The sequence below is a fragment of the Echinops telfairi genome, unplaced genomic scaffold (genome assembly GCF_000313985.2).
Source record: "Echinops telfairi isolate 266 unplaced genomic scaffold, ASM31398v2 ScPeMD7_7468;HRSCAF=8506_0, whole genome shotgun sequence".
In the NCBI taxonomy this organism is placed as follows: domain Eukaryota; kingdom Metazoa; phylum Chordata; class Mammalia; order Afrosoricida; family Tenrecidae; genus Echinops; species Echinops telfairi.
Window position 1 is genome coordinate 13,357,239 of NW_022111369.1, and position 22,073 is coordinate 13,379,311.

The 22,073-nt window shown below is 38.2% G+C and overlaps 1 protein-coding gene across 1 annotated transcript in view; it reads left to right on the plus strand.

Moving 5' to 3' along the window:
• The window catches only part of TACR3 (tachykinin receptor 3), a 77,555-nt gene extending 56,839 nt beyond the window's left edge, over nucleotides 1-20,716 (plus strand). Inside the window, exons 4-5 of the mRNA XM_004703290.2 lie at nucleotides 18,421-18,617; nucleotides 20,236-20,716. Coding sequence (XP_004703347.1) covers nucleotides 18,421-18,617; nucleotides 20,236-20,548 — 510 coding nt within the window. The 3' untranslated portion in view covers nucleotides 20,549-20,716. The remainder of the gene's footprint in view (nucleotides 1-18,420; nucleotides 18,618-20,235) is intronic.
• Nucleotides 20,717-22,073: the final 1,357 nt, after the last annotated feature.

Consider the following 22,073-nt stretch of genomic DNA (forward strand, 5'->3'; position numbering starts at 1 on the left):
TTTACCTTCAAGCCTTTAAGACCCCAGACACTATATCTTTTGATAGCTGGGCACCATCAGCTTTCTTCACCACATTTGCTTATTCACCCACTTTGTCATCAGCGGTTGTGTCGGGAAGGTGAGCATCATAGAATGCCAAATTAATAGGAGGCCCAATATCCTTCTGCTATCTTAATACTAAACCTATAGATATAGGCACATAGATCTATTTCCCCATCCTCATATAAATATATTTGCATATGTACATGTACATATGGATTGATTATTTTGGAAACATTTTTCCAATATACCCAGCCCTTTTGCTTTGTCTATATATTTTTTTGCTATGTCGTGAACCACAGACTAGTACTAATGTCTCACATTAGTTTATAGCATTCTCTATTATTCTGCTCAGAATTTCCTAAAGCTACATCAATAATTTTCTGCCATTACTACACTGAATACATAAGATTTAATACCCTTAGACATCCTTTGAAGCCAAGATTCCTGCCCTGGAAACATTCTTGACTCAGTAAAGCATGGACTCCAAGATACATGGAGATATCTGAAGAATGTAGCTACCCCAGATGTTGAAAAGAGACCAGTACCTTCTACAGCCAACCAGTTGAGAACCTTTTTTTAACAGCCATGCCTACATTTCTATTTTCTATACCCAAACAAAGACAGAATAAAGTTCTCTTTGTAAAGCCAAAAAAAAAATGTCCTGGGATACTCTCAGTTTTCTTGCCATATTATCTGAAGGGTCAATTTGATGTTTGAAAATATGTTTCTGGAATTTCTAGAGGAGAGGAAACATTTATTTTTCTAAAGAAGAGAGAGACTCAGGTTACTTTATTCTTTTCTTAGACAAACTACACACTGGTAAAATTTGAGAATATTAAATACAAATAAAAATTCAATATAATGTCAGTGTTATGCCTTGTATTAGTTTTACATACTAAAGTTAACAACAAAATAGCTACTGGAATCTGCATCTCCTTATGTGCCAGGAATACTTTATTACTTACATAAGTTTTAATTCCCTCATTTTTCCATGGAAAAGCAGAGGCAGATATGATGAACAGTTTATTGTCTATTCATCTTTTACTGTTTATTATAGCCACTCCCCATATGAAATCGTATCCATGAACAACTGTTATTTTATGGAAATATGTTATATTGAAGCTGTAAAACCATTGATTAGAAAATATCTTAAGGCTTTTAAAAAATATTTATAATGTAATTGTGCATTCAAGTGAAATTACTTGGTATGATTCCTTGTCTATCTATAGTCTTTGTAATCCCCACCAAATGCTTGGGTGTGATGGCTCAGTACCATTGAGTTGGTGCCAACCCATAGCATCTCCATGCACAACAGAATGAGGCATTGCCCAGTCCTATGCCAGCATCACAATTGTTCTTTTGTTTGAGCCCCTTGTTGTAACCACTATATCAATCCATCCTGTTGTAAGCCTTCCTCTTTTTTGCTGCCCTTCCACTTTATCAAGCATGCGTCCTTCTTCAGGGACTGGTCTCTCCTGATAACATGTCCAAAGTATGTGAGACAAAGTCTTGCCAGTCTTACCAGTAGGAAGAATTCTGGCTGCTCTTCTTCCAAGACAGATTTGATTGTTCTTTTGATAGCCCATGGTAATTTCAATATTCTTCCCAACCACCATCATTCAAGGGCATCAATTCTTTTTCAGTCTTCCTTATTCAATATCCAACCTTCAGATGCATATGAGGCAACTGAAATGTCATGGATTGTGTCAGGCTTACCTCTCACCCTCCAAGACGCTGGGAGTTTTAACTGCCAACTTTGCTCTTACATTTGCTCTTACAACTTTGCTCTGACATTTGCTCTTACAGCTTTGCTCTTACAATGCTGTCTTCCAGCATTACAAGAATAAGGGAGGAGAAACCAAATATAGCAATGGCTTTAGGCAATGACCATAAAATTTATTTTATTACAGATACAATTTTAAATAGCAGGTGATCAATTTAATATATTATTTAAATAGTCACTCTGGCTCTTGTTTAGAAGCAGAATCCAATTAGAGGGTGTATTAAGCCAAGTTGACCAGAGAAACACATCTAGAGACCCTCTCATATGTATAAGAAAGAACTTTATATCACAAAGTAATTATATATGAATAAAACATCCCAGCCCAGGCTAACTCAATTCTATAAGTCTGATATTAGTCCATAAGTCCCTCATTAGAGTCTTTCAGCCACACTTCATGAACAAGAGCTCACATTTTAAAACTACTTAAATTTTGGCATGGAAATGAAATTTTGAGATGAAAATGTGATTTTTAAACTTAAATTTTCAGTTGTTGCAAAAGAGGATGGTGACTGTTGCAAAAGAGGATGGTGACTGTTGAGAGCTAAAGAAATATATCAATTCACAAAACAAGGAGACAAAATACCTAATGATCAAGAGGGAAGAAATAATGGAAATTTAGGAATGAAATCTAGGTTAGAGATACAAATGCATTCATTTGAATAACTATGAATTCATAGTACACAATGGATTGTATACTTTTACTTCCAGAATCCTTAGTCTTCTCTATTTTTTTTAAAGTGATTTAGGGGAATGTTAGCATAGAAAATTAGATTTCCCCCTCACTACTCCATACACAAATTGCTCTGGTGTCCTTAATCGCAAACCTCTGGCAATGTATCACCACTCTCTTCTTTTCTCCCTGGGTTCCTATTTACACATTTGTCTGGCTTCTATGTCTCTATCTATCTTCCCATCTTTGCTTTAAGTCAAATATGATCCTTTCAGTTTTACACAATTGTTTGTTCTGAGGAACTGATTCTAGATTTTGTTTTATCATCTCATCTGTTATGTGGCTGTTAACAGGCCTCTGAGCATGTATTCGTATTCAAATTAGTTTTCTAAAGGCTGTAGTCTCAGAAATTTATCTAGTCTTGTCTTAAACAGTCAATCTGGTCTTTTTGGGGGGAAAGGGTAGTTGCTTTGAATTTGGTCTACATAAATAGATACATTATTAAAGTGCTGTTGAGTCAATTCTGACTCATAGCAACCGTATGTACAACAGAATGAAAAATGTCCCGGTCCTGTGTCACCTTGACACTTGTTCGTATGTTTGAACCCATTGATGCAGGCACCGTGTCAATCCATTTTGTGAAAGACATTCTTCTGGTTTGAAGTCCTGCTACTTTACCAAGCATAATGCCTTGCTCCAAGGACTGGTCTCGCCTGATCACAGGTCCAAAGTACAGGAAGCTGTCTCGCCATCCTTGTCTCTAAGTTGCATTCTGACTGCTCTTCTTCCAAGACATATTTGTTTGTTCTTTTGGCAGTCCGTGGTACTTCCAATATTCTTCACCAGCAAAGTAATTCAAATGCATTAATTCTTCTAGAGTCTTCCTTATTCTGTGTCCAACTTCCACATGCATATGAGGCAATGAAAATGCATGACTTGGGTTAGGCGTAGTTCTCAAAGAAACAACATCCTTGAGTTTGAAAACTTTAAAGAGGTCTTGTGCAGCCAGATTTACCCAATGCTCTGCATCCCCGGATCTCTTGACTGCTGCCTCCATGAGCAGTGATTGTGGCGCCGAGCAAGACAAAATCCTTGACAACTTCAGTCTTTTCTCTGTTGTTCATGATGTCAACTACTTGCCCAGTAGGTGGTTTTGGTCTTCTTTGCATTGAGCTCTAATCCATATTGAAGGTTTTCATGAGAAAGTGCTTCAAGTGCTCCTCACTTTTCAGCAAGGAAAGTTGTGTCATCTGTATCTTGCAGGTTGCAAATAAGCCTGAGGCTTCATTCTTCTTCTTATAAGCCAGCTGTTCTATTGTACGCTCAGAATACAGATGAAAAGGTATTGGGAGAGATACAACCTTCATGCACATCATTCCCGATTTTAAACCGTGCAGCATTCCTTCATTCAGTTCACACAGCTGCCTTTTGATTTATGCACAAATTCTGTGTGAGCACAATGAAGTATTCTAGAAGTCCCATTTTCTCAAGGATCTCCATAGTTTGTTTTGATCCAACATTCAACTGCCTTACCATAGCCAATTACAAAGAGGTAAACATCTTTTTGGTATTCTCTGCTTTTAGCTAAGATTCATCTGTCATCTGCAATGATATCTCTTGTTCCACATCCTCTTCTGAATCTACCCTGAACCTCTGGCAACTCTTTCAAGGTATTGATGAAACCATAATGAGATGATGTTCAGAAAAATTTTACTTTCAAATGATATCAATGATATTGTTTTATAATTAAATTATTCTGTTGATCACCTTTCTTTGAAATGGGCACAAATATGAATCTTTCCCAGTCAGTTGTCCAAGTAACTGACTTCTAAAGTTCTTGGCATAGATGAATAAGTATTTTCAATATTTCATGAGCATGTTAAAACTTTTCAATTGATACTTCATTAATTCTTGAGCCTTGCTTTTAGCTAATGCTTTCAGTGCAGCTTGAACTTCTTCCTTCGGTACCAGTGGTTCTTGGTCATATATTAGCCTTTGAAATGGTTGAATGCTGACTAGTTCTCTTGGGCACAGTGATTCTGTATACTCTTTGCATATTTTCTGATGTTTCCTACATCATTCAATATCTTTTCCATGGAATCTTTTGATATTGCAACTTGAGAACTGACTTTTCACTTTAATTATTTCAGTGTAAGATACTGCTGACTGTGTTCTTTCTTTCTGGTTGTCTTTATTCTGGAGAGTCAGGTATTCTTGTTCTCTAAATTCAGTTGGGATATAATCAAGGTCTTATTTTGTCTTTCTACAGTTTACTCCTGGCCTTGTTTTGGCGCTAATATTGAATTTCTCCACAGTCTCTTTTCACAGATGTAATTAATTTAATCCCTGTATATTCAATCTGGTGATGTCCATGTGTGCAGTCACTATATAGGTTGTTGAAAAAGGGTATTTTGGGGCCAGAGCATGGCACCTCATCGGACTTAACTGGAGGACATGCCTAGAGGTCAAAAATTAGGCCTTGATCTATTTACAGGTTTTTCTTTCTTTTTAAAATTTTTTTAAAATTTTCTTTTTCTATTTTTTAATTAATTTATTCTTTTATGGATCATTGGTTTTCTTTTTTGTTGTCATCATTGTGTTCTCTTTTGTTTCCTTGTCTTGCTATGCCTTGTTTTTTGGGTGCATGTTATTATCTCTGCAGATCTATCTAGTTAAGATAGGTTGGATGAACAGTCTGGAGGAGAAAACAATGGGACCAATGGTTCCGTGGGGGACATGGGAGATGGGGAGGCAGGGGTAAGGAAGTGGTATTGACCAACCCAGGGACAAGGGAGCAACAAGTGATCTAAAATTAGTGGCAAGGAGGGTGTGAGAGGCCTGGTAAGGCCAATGCAACCGAGAGAAATTACTGTAACCCAAATGAAGGCTGAGCATGATAGTGGGGCAACAGGAAAATAAAAGGAAATAGAGGAAAGAACTAGAAGACAAAGGGTATTTATAGAGGTCTAAATACAGGCATGTACATATGTAAATATATTTATATAGGATGGTGGGGAAATAGATCTACATGCATATATTTATAGGCTTAGTATTAAGGCAGCAGATGGACCTCTACTCAAGTACTTACTCAATGCAAGAACACTTTGCTCTATTTAGTTGGCATTCCATGATACACACCTTCCTGACACGATGGCTGAAGACAAATGGGTGCATAAGCAAATGTGGTGAAGAAAGCTGATGGTGCCTGGCTATCAAAAGATATAGTGTCTGGGGTCTTAAAAGCTTGAAGGTAATCAAGTGGCCATCCAGCTGAGAAGCAACAAAGCCCACATGGAAGAACATATCAGCTTGTGTGACTACAAGGTGTAGAAGGGACCAGGTATCAGGCATCAAGAACAAAAAAATCATATCATTGTAAATGAGGGGGAGTGCAGAGTGGAGACCCAAAACCCATCTGCAGGCAACTGGACAGCCCCTTACTGAAGGGTCGCGGGGAGGAGATGAGCCAGTCAGGTTGCAGTGTAGCAATGATGAAAGATACAACTTTCCTCTAGTTCTTAAATGCTTTCTCCCCCAACTATCATGATCCCAATTCTACCTTACAAATCTGGCTGGACCACAGGATGTACACTGGTACAGATAGAAACTGGAAACACAAGGAATCCAGGACAAATGACCCCTTCAGGACCAGTGGTGAGAGTGGGGATACCTGGAGGGCGGAGGAAGGTGGGGTTGAAAGGGGGAACCAATTACAAGGATCTACATATAACCTCCTCCCTGGGGGATGGACAATGGAAGAGTGGGTGCAGGGAGAGTCAGACAGTGTAAGATATGACAAAATAATAATTTATAAATTATCAAGGGTTCATGAGGGAGGCGGAGTGGGGAGGGAGGGGGGAAATGAAGAACTGATATTAAGGGCTCAAGTGGAAGGCAGTTGTTTTGAGAATGATGATGGCAGCAAATGTACAAATGTGCTTAACACAATGGATGGATATATGGATTGTAATAAAAATTGTACGAGCCCCCAATAAGATGATTTAAAAAGGGGGGAGGTATTTGGAATAAAAAGTCATTGGTCTTGCAAAGTCCTCTCATGGGTCCTCCAGTCACATTTTGAGTGTCTTTCAGCCTGTGAGGTCCATATTTCTGCACTTTATCTATCAATGTTTTGCTGCTAGCCATAAGGTTTTCAATGGCTACTTCCCCGAAGTTATCCGGCTATTAATTCTGTCTGATCTGTTCGTTGTTTAGAAGCTCCACTAAAGTCTGTTCACTTTCAGCAACCCTCTCACTGCCCTGGAGTCAATACTGTCGCATAGTGACCTTTTAGGACAGGGTAGAACTGCCCTGTGAGTTCCTAAAACTGTAACTGTTTACCGGAGTATCATGTCCAGCGGCTGATAGTGTCAGACTGCCAACCTTGAACATTGTTTCCAATGCATAACCACTAAGCCAAAAGGGCTCCTACCATGCCAGTATTTAAAATACGAATGACATAGCTCTTAGCATCACAGCAACATGCAAGCCACCACAGTGTGACAACCGGAAGATCACAATAGGTTACGTTTAGAAAAGTTAAATTTTAAAAAATGACTACTTTTTTATTAGTTGAGGTGAAATTAATATATCACTTCAACTCCCTATCTTACTTTAGCTCCATACAATTTCTAATTTTGCCTCCACAATAATTTTTCCCTGTAGAAATGATCACAAATACCTGTTCAATTCATCAATAATTTCCAAAGAAATTGTAATTCCTTATCCTGCTAAAACTTTGGGCAGCACCATATAGGACTGGCCACCCATCCTTCAACCAGGGGGCAGTACAGCAAGGATGAAACATGCATTAGTCCTGCAGTTTCTGAATGCTTCTCCCGCCCCACTACCATGACCCAGTTCTGCCTTACAAATCTGACTAGACCAGAGGACACACATTGGTACATATAACCTCTCGACACCTTGAATTCAGGACAGATAAATCCCTCAGGAACAGTAGTGGGAGTAGTGATATCCTGAGGGTAGAGGAATTGTGGGTACAGGGGTGGGGAGCGGGGTGGGGAAGAAAGGGGTAACCCATCACAAGGTTGGATATAAATCCTTCTCCCACTGCAGGGGACAGATAACAGAAAGGTGGGTGAAGGGAAACAAGGACAGTGTAAGACACGAAATAACAATAATAATATATATTTGATCAAGGATTCATCAGTGTGGGAGAGTGAGGATGGGAGGGGGAAAATACAGCTGATACCAAGGGCTCAAGTAGAAAGAAAGTATTTCAGATATTGATGGCAACACATGTACAACTGTGCCTAATACTATTGAATGATGGATTGTTACAAGATGTGTAAGAGCCGCCCAATAAAATGATTAATTTTTTTTTAAAAAGAATCACAAAATAAATAAAAAGTGGAAAATACTTTTCTCTTGATTTTCCCGACATCACATTTTGTAGTTTGCCTATCAAACCTCGGATGGTCCCTTGCTCATATCTTTTTCAGCTCTTTACTTCTATCTGACTTCAAAACATCTGTTAAACAGAGATTGAGCTCAACTCTTCTTTCTCTGAGTAATTTCATTCACTCACATGACCTCAAACATTAACTCTATGGCTCTGAAATACCATGTCAAAATGTCCTCTATGAGCTCTAAGTTTATATACTCAGTTGCCTAATTAACATCTTTTCTTTGGTTATCTCTCAGCTACTTCAAAAATGTGAAACTGAACTGAGTTTAATCTCTCCCTCTGGTGTAAAGCTTAGCTCTTTGTACAATGTTCCTAATATCAGGAAGTGACATTTCGAGACGTCCAGATATGCAAACCAGAGAAAGATTCACTCTTAACACTTTCCTCCTCTCACTTTAATTTGATCCATTGCTAAAGTTCTAATGATTGCCTTAAAAATAAGATCTCTGGACCTCTCTCCATCTTCACTATCATACTTCACCATGACACAGCCACGCATCATCAGACCCACTGTAATAATCTCTCAACTGCTGGTGGGTTAAACATTGAGCTGCCACCCAAAAGGAGGTCCAAATCCACCAACCTCCCTGCAGGATAAAGTGGAAGCTTTCTGTGTCTGTAAAGACTATAGGCTTGGAAACTCTGTGGAACGGTTCTACTGCATCTGAAGAATTTGCTCTGAGTCAGAATCACCTAACAGCTGTGGGTTTATTGGCACTTTGCGACTTTCCCCAAACCCACGTCTGCTCTCTTGTCATTCATTCTGCACACAGTAGCCAAGAAGTGTTTTGAAAAAGTAAATCATCTCATGCAATCCACTTACAATGTTTAACCTGGTTTCCCAACGCATTTAAGAAGTAAATTAAATAAGGTAAAAGCTCTGAAATTAATTGACACGGTCCTAAATAATTTTGCTACCATCACTTGTGACACTTTGACCACACATACTCTTGTCTCGTTGATACTGCCTCTCATTTGCTTGAACTCATCAAACGTCCTCTCTTTCCTGAGCTAGTACGCTCTCATGCTATTATCAGGTCCTAGAATGGTGGTCCCTGTGTTCTTCTGCCTATACATCTAGACATCAGCTTAAATATTGTTTTCTGTAGAAATCTACCCTTAAAATCTACAAATATGCATGATTATTTTCTCTATAGAATTTATAATAACTTGTAATTACATGTTTTTGTATCCTTATGGATTTAATGATTATGTCTTTAATGAAGGCCTTAGGTGGTGGAAGTAGTTATGTACTTGAAATTCCCTACACTGATCAACCTCTAATTATAACTCTTCACCTGGAGAGCAGCCTGAACTAGCAAAGGAATGTATTCACCTGAAGCCTTTGCCCTAAGCCCAGGTATTGTGCCAGTGAGTACACGAGTAAGAAGCAAAGATTTGGAAAGTAGTTCATCGGTCTAAGAATGAGAAGTGACATTTTCATTTCTTCCCATTTATTTTTGAATGAATATATATATATATATATATAATAGTTTAATACACTGGCACTTTTCTGGGCATTTACCACAGCCTTCATAACCCTATCCCAACCCTAAGTAAATTTTTGATAGTTTATTGTTCTGTACACCTCAATCAATATGGATATTAGTGCAAATGATAAGAATAGTAAATCCCACAAACATTATTAGATCACTGCTTCTTTTGCTTTTACTAAGAAGTAGAATTTCTTAGTCATTCCTTGGCATCGTTGAATAAATACCAGATCAGCCATTCAGTAAGTACGATGACCAGAGCATGAGTGCTGTCCAATATGTCAACATGGGGAATATGTATCTATCTACTAAGGAAGCATTTCCCCTCCTCACACAATGGGTGTCTTGGCATATGATGGGGCATCCAAAAGCTTGTGGGAAAAAAATCATTCTTTTCATTTCATTTTTCCACAAACTTTTTGAGTCCCCCTTGTATTTGGCCTGCCACACTTAAAGTGTGGTATAATACAGAGTTCAGGGGAGGCTGATGTTCTTTGAAAATTAGCCATTTAATAGAGGAGTCAGCTAGATCTACCAAGTCGGATGGGCATGTTGCCTCTTAGTTACACAGTGCTGCTTTAACAAAAACATAAGTAGTTTTTGCCTTAAAGAACAGAAACTTATCTTTATTCCTGTCTAAATCATGGTTCTAGCAAAGTCGGTTTTTTCAGCCGGTCTATTTTCTACCCCCTGGTGGTTGTTAGCAATCTTTGGTGTACTTTGCATGTAGGTGGGTCTTCACGTGGTATCTGCTTTCCCCTGTGCAGGCATATGTGTGTCTACTCTGCTCTTATAAGACACCCGCCGAACTCTGCTTTGGCCTCCCCAATATAACAAATGAAAATCCTTATTTCAGAAAGGGTCATGTTGATGGGCTTGGATTTCCAGCAGTTCAAGTTTAGGGACGCAATACACTCTCTAACAGTTGCTTGGTGGCTGTGGGATTGTGAACTGAAAAGCGGAACGGTAGGTTGTGGTCAGTGGAATGATCTGTCTATGCTGAGAAGGTTATAAACAAAACAAGAAGTGTCTTGTATGCACATGTGACAATTTCCAGACATTTAAATGGAATAAATCTTGTCCTGAAGAACATGTCATTTATTTTCCCCTGGTTTGTCAATATTTTATTTAATTTACTAACCTCATTTTTTTCATTAATGACATAAACCTCAAAAGCATCTGTCCTACACTAATCTAACAGACAATATGATAGCTATAGGCATTCCAGGCTAATCTGTAAAGAAGATAAAAATCTTTTTCTTTTCTTGATCCATGAAGAAAAGATCCCCAGAGCTTGCATTTGCTAAAGTAAGAGGTGTAATTCAATCCTGCCTCGGTGGGTAAAGTGTATTCTTAGCTACTAAAAACAGATACTACCAAAAGCCCAATTTCTTGTCCCTACATTTCTTCTGCCACAGACAATAGGTGGTCTTATGTATACATCTTGCTATTGCCTCAGAATGAGTATATGCATTCAGGTTCACAAATATCCAACATTAATCAACTTTTATACAAGTCACAATAAAGTGTGATATGAAATATTGGAGGATATAGACATTTCTGCCCCAGATTTTATCTTGCCTAAACATTTCAAGAAGTCTAGCAATTGATAACCTTTTGCCGCTTAGCATCCCTAGCCTGGCTGTGCTTGTGCCATTGGCCAGACACAGCAACACAAACAAATACTCACAACACTACCACATTAATCACTGCTCAGGATTTGTGCTATGTACTTTTATTTAGAATTTCATGACATTGAGTTTGCTTACAATGTCATGATTTCAGCATTAACCAAATTAGCTTTTTTTTTTAATCAAACGGCTGACTTTTGCATTTATATTGCACCTGTAGTTCTGCAACCTTTATATTGCAAATAACTCCAAGACTCCGTGAATAGAAAACCAAGCTAGTAATTAAAATATATGTTATATAAACATAAATAAAATATATTGCAACAATTGTGTCACTATATAAGAATCAACTTCCCTTTAAGTATTCAAATGATTTTTAAATGTTTTGCATCAAAGTTCTAAAGATCCTATATGTGAAAATTAAGGGTTATCTGAAAGTTGTGCCCCATTGTCATGTTCTTTTCCCCCCTCATCCATGTTTTTCTAGACTTCTTCCAAGTGGATTTTTGGAGAGGAAAAAGCCTTTGTAGGGCTTCAGATATTGTTAGAACCTAATTTCATGCATAGGGAGTTTGTAGTCAAACTGTATAAAAACATCTAAATATGTTTCATGTCAATTTACTGGCATTATAGTTAACATATTAGTCTTCATGATCATAGATATTTTCTAGTCTGCAACACTGATTCCAACTGAAATATAATTCTATCATTACTCCAACAATATGTGTTTATAATGTTTATATACTTGTGCCATTAACCTTAACCTATTTTCCCTAAAAAGGTAGATGGCAGTGACTGTCAGGGTGGGTTTACATAGGTAACCTCGGGGCACAAGCTATATAGTTACTTAGGAATCAGTGACTTAGTAAAGCCATGGGTATTACTTATAGCTGCTCTATATCTTTTAGTTACTTTTTGTGTTCACTTACATTTATTTAAATTTTTAAAAATAATGGCTAACACATTTTGGTGCCTCAAAAGTTAGGCTTGTATCTGTTTTTGTTTGTTTGTTTGTTTGTTTGTTTGTTTGTTTCTTTGACCTGCTGATTCCAAAAGGGATACCAATTTACCCCTATCAGCTCTACTTTTTGAGATACAGAACATAGGCCATATACCAGTCTTCACTCAGCTTATCCATAAAAGATTCAGGATATTTTAATATGGCGTTAGATAGGCTGGCTTCATTTAAAGTAGTTTTTGTTGTGGCACATAGTTAGGTCAAGTAATACTTCATATAGTCCCTTAGATCCAAAGGTATATTGAACAGTGCAAATTACGTGAACTTGGAATTTTCCCCAAGTATCATTTCACCTTTATTAGGAACTGAATAGCAGGCAGTTCCACCATGTTAACTTAAAAAGGGGCCAGAAAGAAGAGTTACTGTACAATAAATAAGGAACCCTGCTAGTGCAGTGGGTTAGGTGCTTGACTGCTAACCAACAGCTCAGCTATTCAAGCCCACCAGCCTCTGGAAGAGGAAGATGAGACTTTTTGCTCCCCAAAAGATTTGTAGCCTCAGAAGCCCACAGAAAAAGTTCTACTTTGTCCTACGGAGTTATTATGAGTCATAACTGACTGACTAGTAGTAGGTTTGATGCAATAAATAGAGATTCAAATGTTCTGAAACCCAAAATAGTCTCTCAGAGTTCAAAGTCACTTACTAAAATGAAAATGATCCAGCGTTTGATATTGTAAGGCCAACTTCTCCACTAATGCTCAGGAAAGTTAGAATTTTTCATATAAAAAATATTGGAGTCAACCTTACCTCTTAAACATTGAACATGAACTATCCACTGACTTTGATATGTTAAAATATGCTCTGAAATGTTTACTGCATTGTTTGAAGAAAAATTTAGATCTTCAAAATATTTATGGAATTTGCTATGAAGTCTCACATTTTTAACCCTCCCCGTTCCCCTTCCACGTTTCATATATGTGCCTTTTCAATGTGCTCATTTCCCAATCTTCTTTAGCCGGGTTTTGGCTTTGCAATGCTGAATTTGTAGTCTGTCTAGATTCCACAGCCTCCCACACCAAAAAGAAAATCCACTGCCTCTAATTTTTTCTAAATCACAGTGACTGTATAGGACAGAGAAGAATTGCCCTTTGGGCCTCTAAACCTTTACATCTTTTAAACACTACAGACGACTGGTGGGTTCAAACCCTATGGTTGGCAGCACAACGCATAACCCACTAGCCACTACAGGTTCATGTACAATTTCCCTCGGAAGCCCCTTAATACTTAATTATTTATCAAATATTTCTTACCTTTTTTTCTTACCCTGTAACTTGTAGGTCTGACTGCCTCTCATCTGTAAAACTAAGATGACAAATTAATAAATTAGCATAACTTAATAGGTGCAATTAGAGTAGAGCACTACATGTAAGAAACTAGAGCTGATGAGGTCTAACTAATGTAATTTTCTGAATCAGCATTCCAAATAACCCCAAGAACAGGCCTAAAACCTACAACACCAAGGATTTTTTGTTGTTGTTGGGCTGTGTTATCAGTATGATACGAATGATATTATTCTTTTTTTCCACATTCTATTGGGTCACTTTTCTTTGCAATTTGCACAGATACTGATCTCTTCCAGTTAGTTGGTCAGGGATCTGCCATTGAAATATCTTGGCATTGAAGAGTTAGCACCTCCAGCTTGCCATACATTTACTGAAACATTTAATTTGGTATCCTGTCGATTACTAAAGTGTTCTGTTTTGCCAAGGCAGGGTTCTCTAAAGAAACAAAACCAGGGCACTTATGATTAGACATATAATAGGCTAGATTTAGGCAATGAGTAGGAATATAACAGCGAATTAGTCCGCACAACAATACTGAGAGCTCAGTTCTACTCACATTCGTGGATCAGTTAGTATACTGGAAGTCCTTCAACTCGCATGGGCTGCCGGGTCCAAGGTCAAGGAAGCAAACAACAGGGTGGGTCAGTAACGGTCAGTAGCTCAGGAGCTTCGCCAAGTAGGCCCTGATGAGATCTGGAATTCAAGCAATGACAGGAGCCACCAGCCTCAAGCTCAAGCAATGTGCACACCAGCAGCGTAGTGAAGCAGGTCTCAAGAGAGACTCCAGCTCTAGCAAGACGATCCACAAGTTGGCTTGTCCCACAGGTAGTGTAGCACCCAGGTTGAGACAGAGAACTAACTAAAGCAGCAGTACACTATTCTGATCACCAGGGAGCAAGAGGGAGATCGGATGCCGGCTGTCTTTATTTATTTTGGTCGTCCTCCAACCAAGTTGCCACCTGATTTAACTCTTCCTGCATGTTCCTATTGGCCTAGTTGGCACAATAAATCTATCATGCCAACATATAAAACCACATATTTTATTTCAATCACAGACACACAAAACATCCCCTTAGTTACCCTCCTGTTATACATAGTGAGAACTATGTATAATAGCATTATATGCTGTGAAAGTTGCTCAAAAATAAAGAAGACTGGAGTATAATTGCTGTGTTTGAATTACGGGAGAAGAATATTGAAAGCATCATGGGTTGCCATGAAGCAAAAAATCTGTCTTGAGGGTATGTACAGCCAGAATGCTCCTGAGTACCATGGATAGTAAGACTTCATCTCATGTCCATGTAGCACGTTATCAGGAAAGATCAACCCCTAAGTAGAGGGCCATGCAAAAGAGGAAGAAGCTCAACAAGATTAACCCACTGGCTGCAACAATGGGCTCAAACACAGCCTCCATTTTGAGGAGGGTCAAGGACTGAGCACTGTTTTGTTCTGTGGAACATAGGGTGATATGAGTTGAAGTCAATTTGAAGCCATCCAAAACAAGATATTTGAGGAAAATTAGAGGGACACATTCCAATTTTAAATAGGCTAGTTAGAACAGGATTCACAGAAAAGGCGATAATTGTGCAAGAGGCTTTATGGAGATGGTAGTTAGAAGAAGAGAGAAAACCCTGACATAAAAGCACTCCACCTAGTGGATTTCATCTCACATCAATCCGAAGGAGGGCTTCTGAGGTGGGTTTGAGTGGCCATTTAGCAGTCCAGCGCTGGCACAGCAGCAGCACCAGAGATGGCCGACTGTCTTTGAGGAGGGAGATGACAAGGTGTGCAGATCCCATTGTGCTCAGTCTGACAACCCTGACTGAAGAACACTTGCTTGCCTCAAACGAGTGTGTTTTCATCAATCATATTTTAAATTGTATGTGCAAATATTTATTATACTGACTACATATAGCAATAATTTTTAGTTTTTTTATGTTCAAAATATCTTCAGAATTATGAATTAAACCTCTATTCATTATTTTCCAGAAAACTTTTTAGACCCAGTACTCTCAAACAAATTAAAAAACCCTCACTGCCATCAATAGAACTGTTCCTGTGGGGTTGAGACTGCCGCGCTCCGAGAGTAGAGACTCGGCTTTCTTCTGAGGAACAACTGCTGGTTTCAAACTGCTGACCTGGATGTTTGCAGGCCAACCTGTGACCCGCTATACCACCAGGGCTTCTACTAGGCTCAATAGATATTCAATGAATATCTAGACACAATAGGCATCCAATAAATATTAACTGAAAACAAAAAAGAAAAGCCTGTTGTAAAGATCGTTAACTGGATTCATAAATTAGAGTGTTCAAATTTTCAGTCCTTGCTTGAGCTTCTTAGTTATTTTACTGAAAGATCATGAACAAGTCACTTTATATTACATAAATTCAAAATATTCATGTAATTCTGATTTGTAATCCTGGTGGTACGATGGTGATACACTGGGCTGTTAATGACATGGTCAGCTGTTCAAACGCATTATCAGACTCAGACACTGTACAGACTACTTCTACTCTGCCACGGATGCTTGCCGTGAATTGGAACAGAGTCGACAGTACTCATAGTCCACAGATATATGAGTAAGAAGTACTCTGAGAGACAAATGTAGCAATATCAGTGTCATTCTTTGGCAGAAGAATATGCTTTTTAAAAAAAAAAAAAAACAGACATTTTAAAAGATGACATTCTGCTAGCTATTCACCTGGATTGTTTTGCTCTGTTGGTCAATTTTCCATGAGTTCAGTACTGGTCACCTGAATGTTATAGGTCTAAGCCCTTAGGGAACCCTTGCCTTCCACATTGATTCATTTCATGCTTTGTCTATTTCTAGAACCATGTCTTTCCTGACTCATAACCTTGCCAGCATTCATCTGAATCTTCAACTATGGCCTAATGACAAATTCAGTACATAAAATATGTATTTTTTTAAATCATTTTATTGGGGCTCATACAACTTATCACAATCCATACATACATCAATTGTGTAAAGCACACTTATACATTCATTGCCCTCATCATTCTTAAAATTCGCTTTCCGCTTTGGTTCCTGGAATCAGCTCCTCATTTTCCTTTTTTGCCTCCCCCTCCCTCCCCGTTCCCTCCTCCCTCATGAACCCTTAATAATTTATAAATGATTATTTTATATTATCTTACACTTCCTGGCGTTTCCCTTCACCCATTTTTCTGTTGCCCATCCCCCAGAGAGGAGGTTATATGTAGATCCTTGTGATCGGTTCCCCCTTTCTACCCCCCCTTCCCTCCCGGTATCGCCACTCTCACCGCTGGTCCTGAGGGGTTCATCTGTCCTGGATTCCTGTGTTTCCAGATCCCATCTGTACCGCTGTGCAGCCTCTGGTCTAACCAGGTTTGCAAGGTAGAATTGGGATATTTTTATGGAAATACATATTTTATGTATTTTTACAGTTCCAAAATGTCTCATAGGTAATTTATGTCAGGACTTTCTCTTATTTGTGTTCTAACCTGATTGCAGGTAAGTATGAAAATGATTTATTCAACATAATATTATTTAAAAACTTTCACTATTTTTAAATGCCTAATAGAGGCTTGAATAAATTTGTAGCTGGATGCTAAATATTACATGAAGTATAGAACATGTCCCTTTTTTACACAAACAAAAGCTCCGTGTTCAGCTTTGACTATATTTTATAAACACAGATAACAGAACAGATTTTATTTCATTCACAGATACACAAAGCATCCCTTTATTCCTAGTTTATAATCTTCTATTATAAACTAGATATTGTGATTCTTCATTCATTTATTTTATTTTCCATACCGTACACCATGGACTCTGCTGGTCGCCAACCATATCCAAAGAGTTAAGATAGCCTCCCTCCTTTGTAAGGATTCAAGATCTAGTGAAGGAGACAGAAACTCACTGCTGTTGAGTTGATTCTGACTCATAGTCCCCTACGGACAGAGTAGACTGTCTTTGTGAGTTTTCAAAACTGTCAATCTTGAGGGTATAGAAATCCTCATCTTTCTCCCATGGAGAAACTGCTGGTTTTGAACTGGTGATCTTGCAATAGCAGCCCCACTGTAATCCACTAAGCCACCAGGGCTCCTCGAAGAAGACAAGCTGACATTCTCCTTTGGCCAGCATCTCCCTGTATTTTATGATTCAAAGGCTGTAATCCGAGGAAATCACTCATTCTAAACAAACTCAAGAATTGGTGTGTAATCCAGGTGGATAAGCCAATTGCTTGCTTACAAATATAAATAATGTGTGTATGCATAATCACTGTCCAGAGAAATCTTTTCCAGTTATCAGATTTCAAGAGAAACTAATATTCAGAAGTCACCCTGTGAAAATGCTATCAGAGTAAAGAATTCTGATTAGTCTTAACTTATAACCAGGTTATGACATACTGAAGGACCAACTGAGCCCAGTTTTTACAGGTTAATACAGTTTTATAGAGCCTCAATGGTTACTTGGGTTTGGTTAAACACTGATTTTCCTCAGGCTAGGTGAAATATATTTGCTTATGATTTGGTGAGAGCTCAAGGTTTGGTGAGTGCCCACTCCCCAAGGTTGAATAAAGACAAATGATGCTACAAACATACAATTTTTTTAAATGACTTTTTAAATTATTATTCTGAATTAGGTGTGTGTGGTGGGGGCGGGAGGGTGCATTTCAAACCATTAGCTCTTCACTCAAGCATTTAACCCACTCATCAACCGCCTCGCACCATATCCTATCCCACGCTTCTCCCCTGCTTTCCATTCTCCAGCTCTGCACCTCCATCCTCCCTTTCAGCCAGTACCTGCCAGCCTCCAGTGCATTGCTTCATCTTTCCACCATGCTCTACCTCCCTTGGGGACCTCCAAAGATGGTTCCCTCTGGTTCCAAGTTTACTCTTTTGAGACTTACCATTAGCACTTGTCCTTACATCATTCACTAATTTTTAATGGATTAACTATTCCTTTGACATAAAATTGACTTAAATCTCCTAGTAGGGAAATATGACTGACAAGATTCTATTGAACCATTTATACCTATATGACTTTCAAATTTGCTAAGAATGGCCTCTTTTCTTTCTTTCTTCCTAGGTTGTAAAAATGATGATCATTGTCGTGGTGATATTTGCCATCTGTTGGCTACCCTATCATATTTATTTCATCCTCACTGCAATCTATCAACAGTTAAATCGGTGGAAATACATCCAGCAGGTCTACCTGGCTAGTTTTTGGCTGGCAATGAGCTCAACAATGTACAATCCAATCATCTACTGCTGTCTGAATAAGAGGTAAATACAAAACTACCAAATACAAAGATCTTGTCCCTCCTGCCTTTGCATGGAAGGTCTAGATTAAAACACAAAAGTGAGGGTACATTTTTCATTAACCTAGAGGAGCACACAGCTTGATTTATTTTTGACCCCTACTACTGAGAAATATTTTGCCTTAATAATTACACCCTCATAGCCATGTTCTTAAAGGTTACAATGGGACATTTTTATATATACTAAATGATTCCTGGAAACTGTGCTGAGCTGTACTAAATAAAAATGCATTAGTAACTAACAGAAATAAGATAGAAAGGTGCTCCTTCCTCAAGGAAATGAAGACATGGTCTAGATGTGCACAGGGGGTTTCAGGAGGCATAAGTAACCAGACCCGCATTTCAAACTGATGCTTTGAAAACAGTTTTCAAAATAGAAGGTGTTGCTAGGTGGAAGGTAAGAAATTTTCATAAGAGCAAGGGGAATTCCACCCCTGCTCCCTGCAGAGTGAGGTGGGATAAGTAAGAGAGGGTGCAGTCTCCATAGAGAAGGATTCTGAAGAAATTAGGGGTGTCAAGGGAAAGCTGATTTTAAGTAATGTTTAAAGAAAAGACAGAGTATAAAGCTGAATTAGATAAAAGGCAAAATGTGGTTTTCAGAAAATAACAAATTATACTCCGCACATGAAAAGGCAGAGTTTGCTTCACAGGGTTGCCAATTTTGTTAAATAAAAACCAGCCACAGTTTGTGTACAAGTGGAAATATAACTTCATCTAAGTAACTGAATGTCTTGTGTCCTAAACCTTTTTCCCAGTTGAGCTTCCTTAAGTGTAATAAATATTTAATCAACTCTTACTCTTTTTCATTAATTCCATAAGCCATATCTCACTCTGAGCCACCTCACAACATTTGTTTTTAATCAACTCCATTTAATAGTCTGCAAAGTCAAGGCCTTTACACTTGCACAATCAAGATTACTTATTAATGCTAACATTAAATGAGATCAATTTAGAAATGTGTAATTATTTCTGAAAGAAGCTATTTGAAATATGTCATAGTGTAAGGATCTTAACCAGAAAGACTAATTCAATTATACTTATGAAAATGTATAAAGTCGCTGTTGAAACATGCACTGTTCCTTGGGCATATTGATTACCTGAGGCTTGTTTTTATTGTTCAGTCACTTGATGAGAAATTAAGATTCTATTCAATTTAGAAAACTTAAAAGACTAATTCCAAATTGTGGAATAACTTCTAAGAATTTGATGAGAAAATAAAATGGAAAACTACAGCTGGTGGAAATTGCCTTAAACAGGGTTTTCTTTTTTTTTTTAATCATTTTATTAGGGGCTCATACAACTCTTATCACAGTCCATACATACATCAATTGTGTAAAGCGCATTTGTACATTCATTGCCTTCATCATTCTGAAAACATTTTCTCTCCACTTAAACCCCCGGCATTAGGTCCTCATTTTTCCCCTCCCTCCCCGCTCCCCCCTCCCTCAAGAGCCCTTGATAGTTTATAAATTATTATTTTGTCATATCTTGCCCTGTCCGACGTCTCCCTTCACCCACTTTCTACGGTAGCTGAAGGAAGTTTCCACTTGAAAACATGTCCTTTTTGCCTTGTGGTTCCTCAGATTCAGAGCTGGCTTCAAGAGAGCCTTTCGCTGGTGTCCCTTTGTTCAAGTTTCTAGCTACGATGAGCTGGAGCTCAAGACCACCAGGTTTCACCCGACTCGGCAGAGCAGCCTCTACACCGTGACCCGGATGGAGTCGATGACAGTAGTGTTCGACCCCAGCGACGCAGACAGCGGCAAATCCAGCCGGAAGAAGAGAGCGATGCCAAAAGATGCCAGCTCCAACAGCTGCTCCCGCAGGAACTCCAAATCGGCCTCCACCACCTCAAGCTTCATAAGTTCGCCCTATACATCTGTGGATGAATATTCATAACTCAGTTCTTGCTGTGAAGAATAGTGTGAGGGCATCATGGTGCCCCCCAGATCCCCCTTCTCCTGCTGATTGGCCCTGCCCTACATAGGCCCCTGGGGAAAAGAAGGGCAATCTTTAGGCAGCTATATGCTTCAATACCATCAAAATATTTGCTTCCCTCAAATTGTATCTGCCCGTTGAAAACTTTACTATGTGCAGTAATCATGTGTCCAGTTTTTTTCTCTTTTAAAATTTGCAGCATGTCTTTCTGTAATTCAATTGATACCATTTTTTCAAACACAGAAAGATGCTCTATAATATAACATTGTGAGTGAATAGAAATAAAATCCCTATAAAATGGAACTTAATTCATCTACAACTATGAAACAGGAAAAATTAAATCATGAACTCCCTCATTTTTCATAAATATTTTTAAAGAACAGTTACATTATAAAAACTACAAGTCCTATTGAAGAAGTGAATTTGTCTTTGAGACTGGTTGTCAGCCTTTAGATGAGAACAGAACAGAGCAATTTATGATATTGAAGGTAGACAGGGCCATCTTTCAGCTCCAAAGGAAAATGTGTTTCACTTCTGTTAACCCGAGGAGAAAGTTGAAGGTAGACATTGACTTTTTCAACTTTAAAGTCAATAAGATATCCCCTGCCCTGGTTAAAAACAGAAGTAAAGATAAAGAGAAACTCTAGAAAAATATCTTCCCTTCCAAACTCTTTGAAAAAGAGTAGTAATTGTGACAAAAAGAAATGTGATTGCAAATCATTACTGTAGATCTGGGAAAATCAAGCAAAATATGGACAGGTTATAAGGTAGACAAATCTAGACAATAATTTGGAGAAGTGCAAACCAGTACCCATGAGGATGAGTGTAACACAGCCCCTTCCACAGAATGAACTTTCTTTTCATCAGCTTTCACCAGTTCTCAACCTGTGGGTCGTGACCCCTTTGGGGATCGAACGACCCTTTCACAAGGGTCGCCCGATTCATAACAATAGGAAAATTACAGTGATGAAGTAGCAACAAAAATAATTTTATGGTTGGGGGGGTCACCACAACATGAGGAACTGTATTAAAGGGTCGTGGCATTAAGAAGGTTAAGAACCACTGATTTAGCTGATTGACAAGCTTTGAAAGAAAAAGAAGAGCTAATCATTCTAAATAAGTATCAATTTTACTATAAGAAATAATGTATAGACATATTTTTGTGTCATTAAAATTAAAAAGTTATACCTATAGTGTGGCATTTACCTTCCAGACTTCTGTGTTTATAAATCATGTTTCCTTGAATTAAGTAACTGTCAATTCTGCTCAAGAAAGTAGAATATAGATATATGTGTAGAAACTTCTTTATAATATTGTTAGACTTTCAAAACTAATTGCTTTCATGTCTTGAAATATTTTTGCCTCTATCAAAGTTTAAAATGAATAAACTTTTTCTAAAATAAAACAAACAATTATTCAGGGCAAATTAATCTACTACTAATGAAACAATTAATAGTAGAAACTTTCCCCTTCTCTGGAGGCAAAA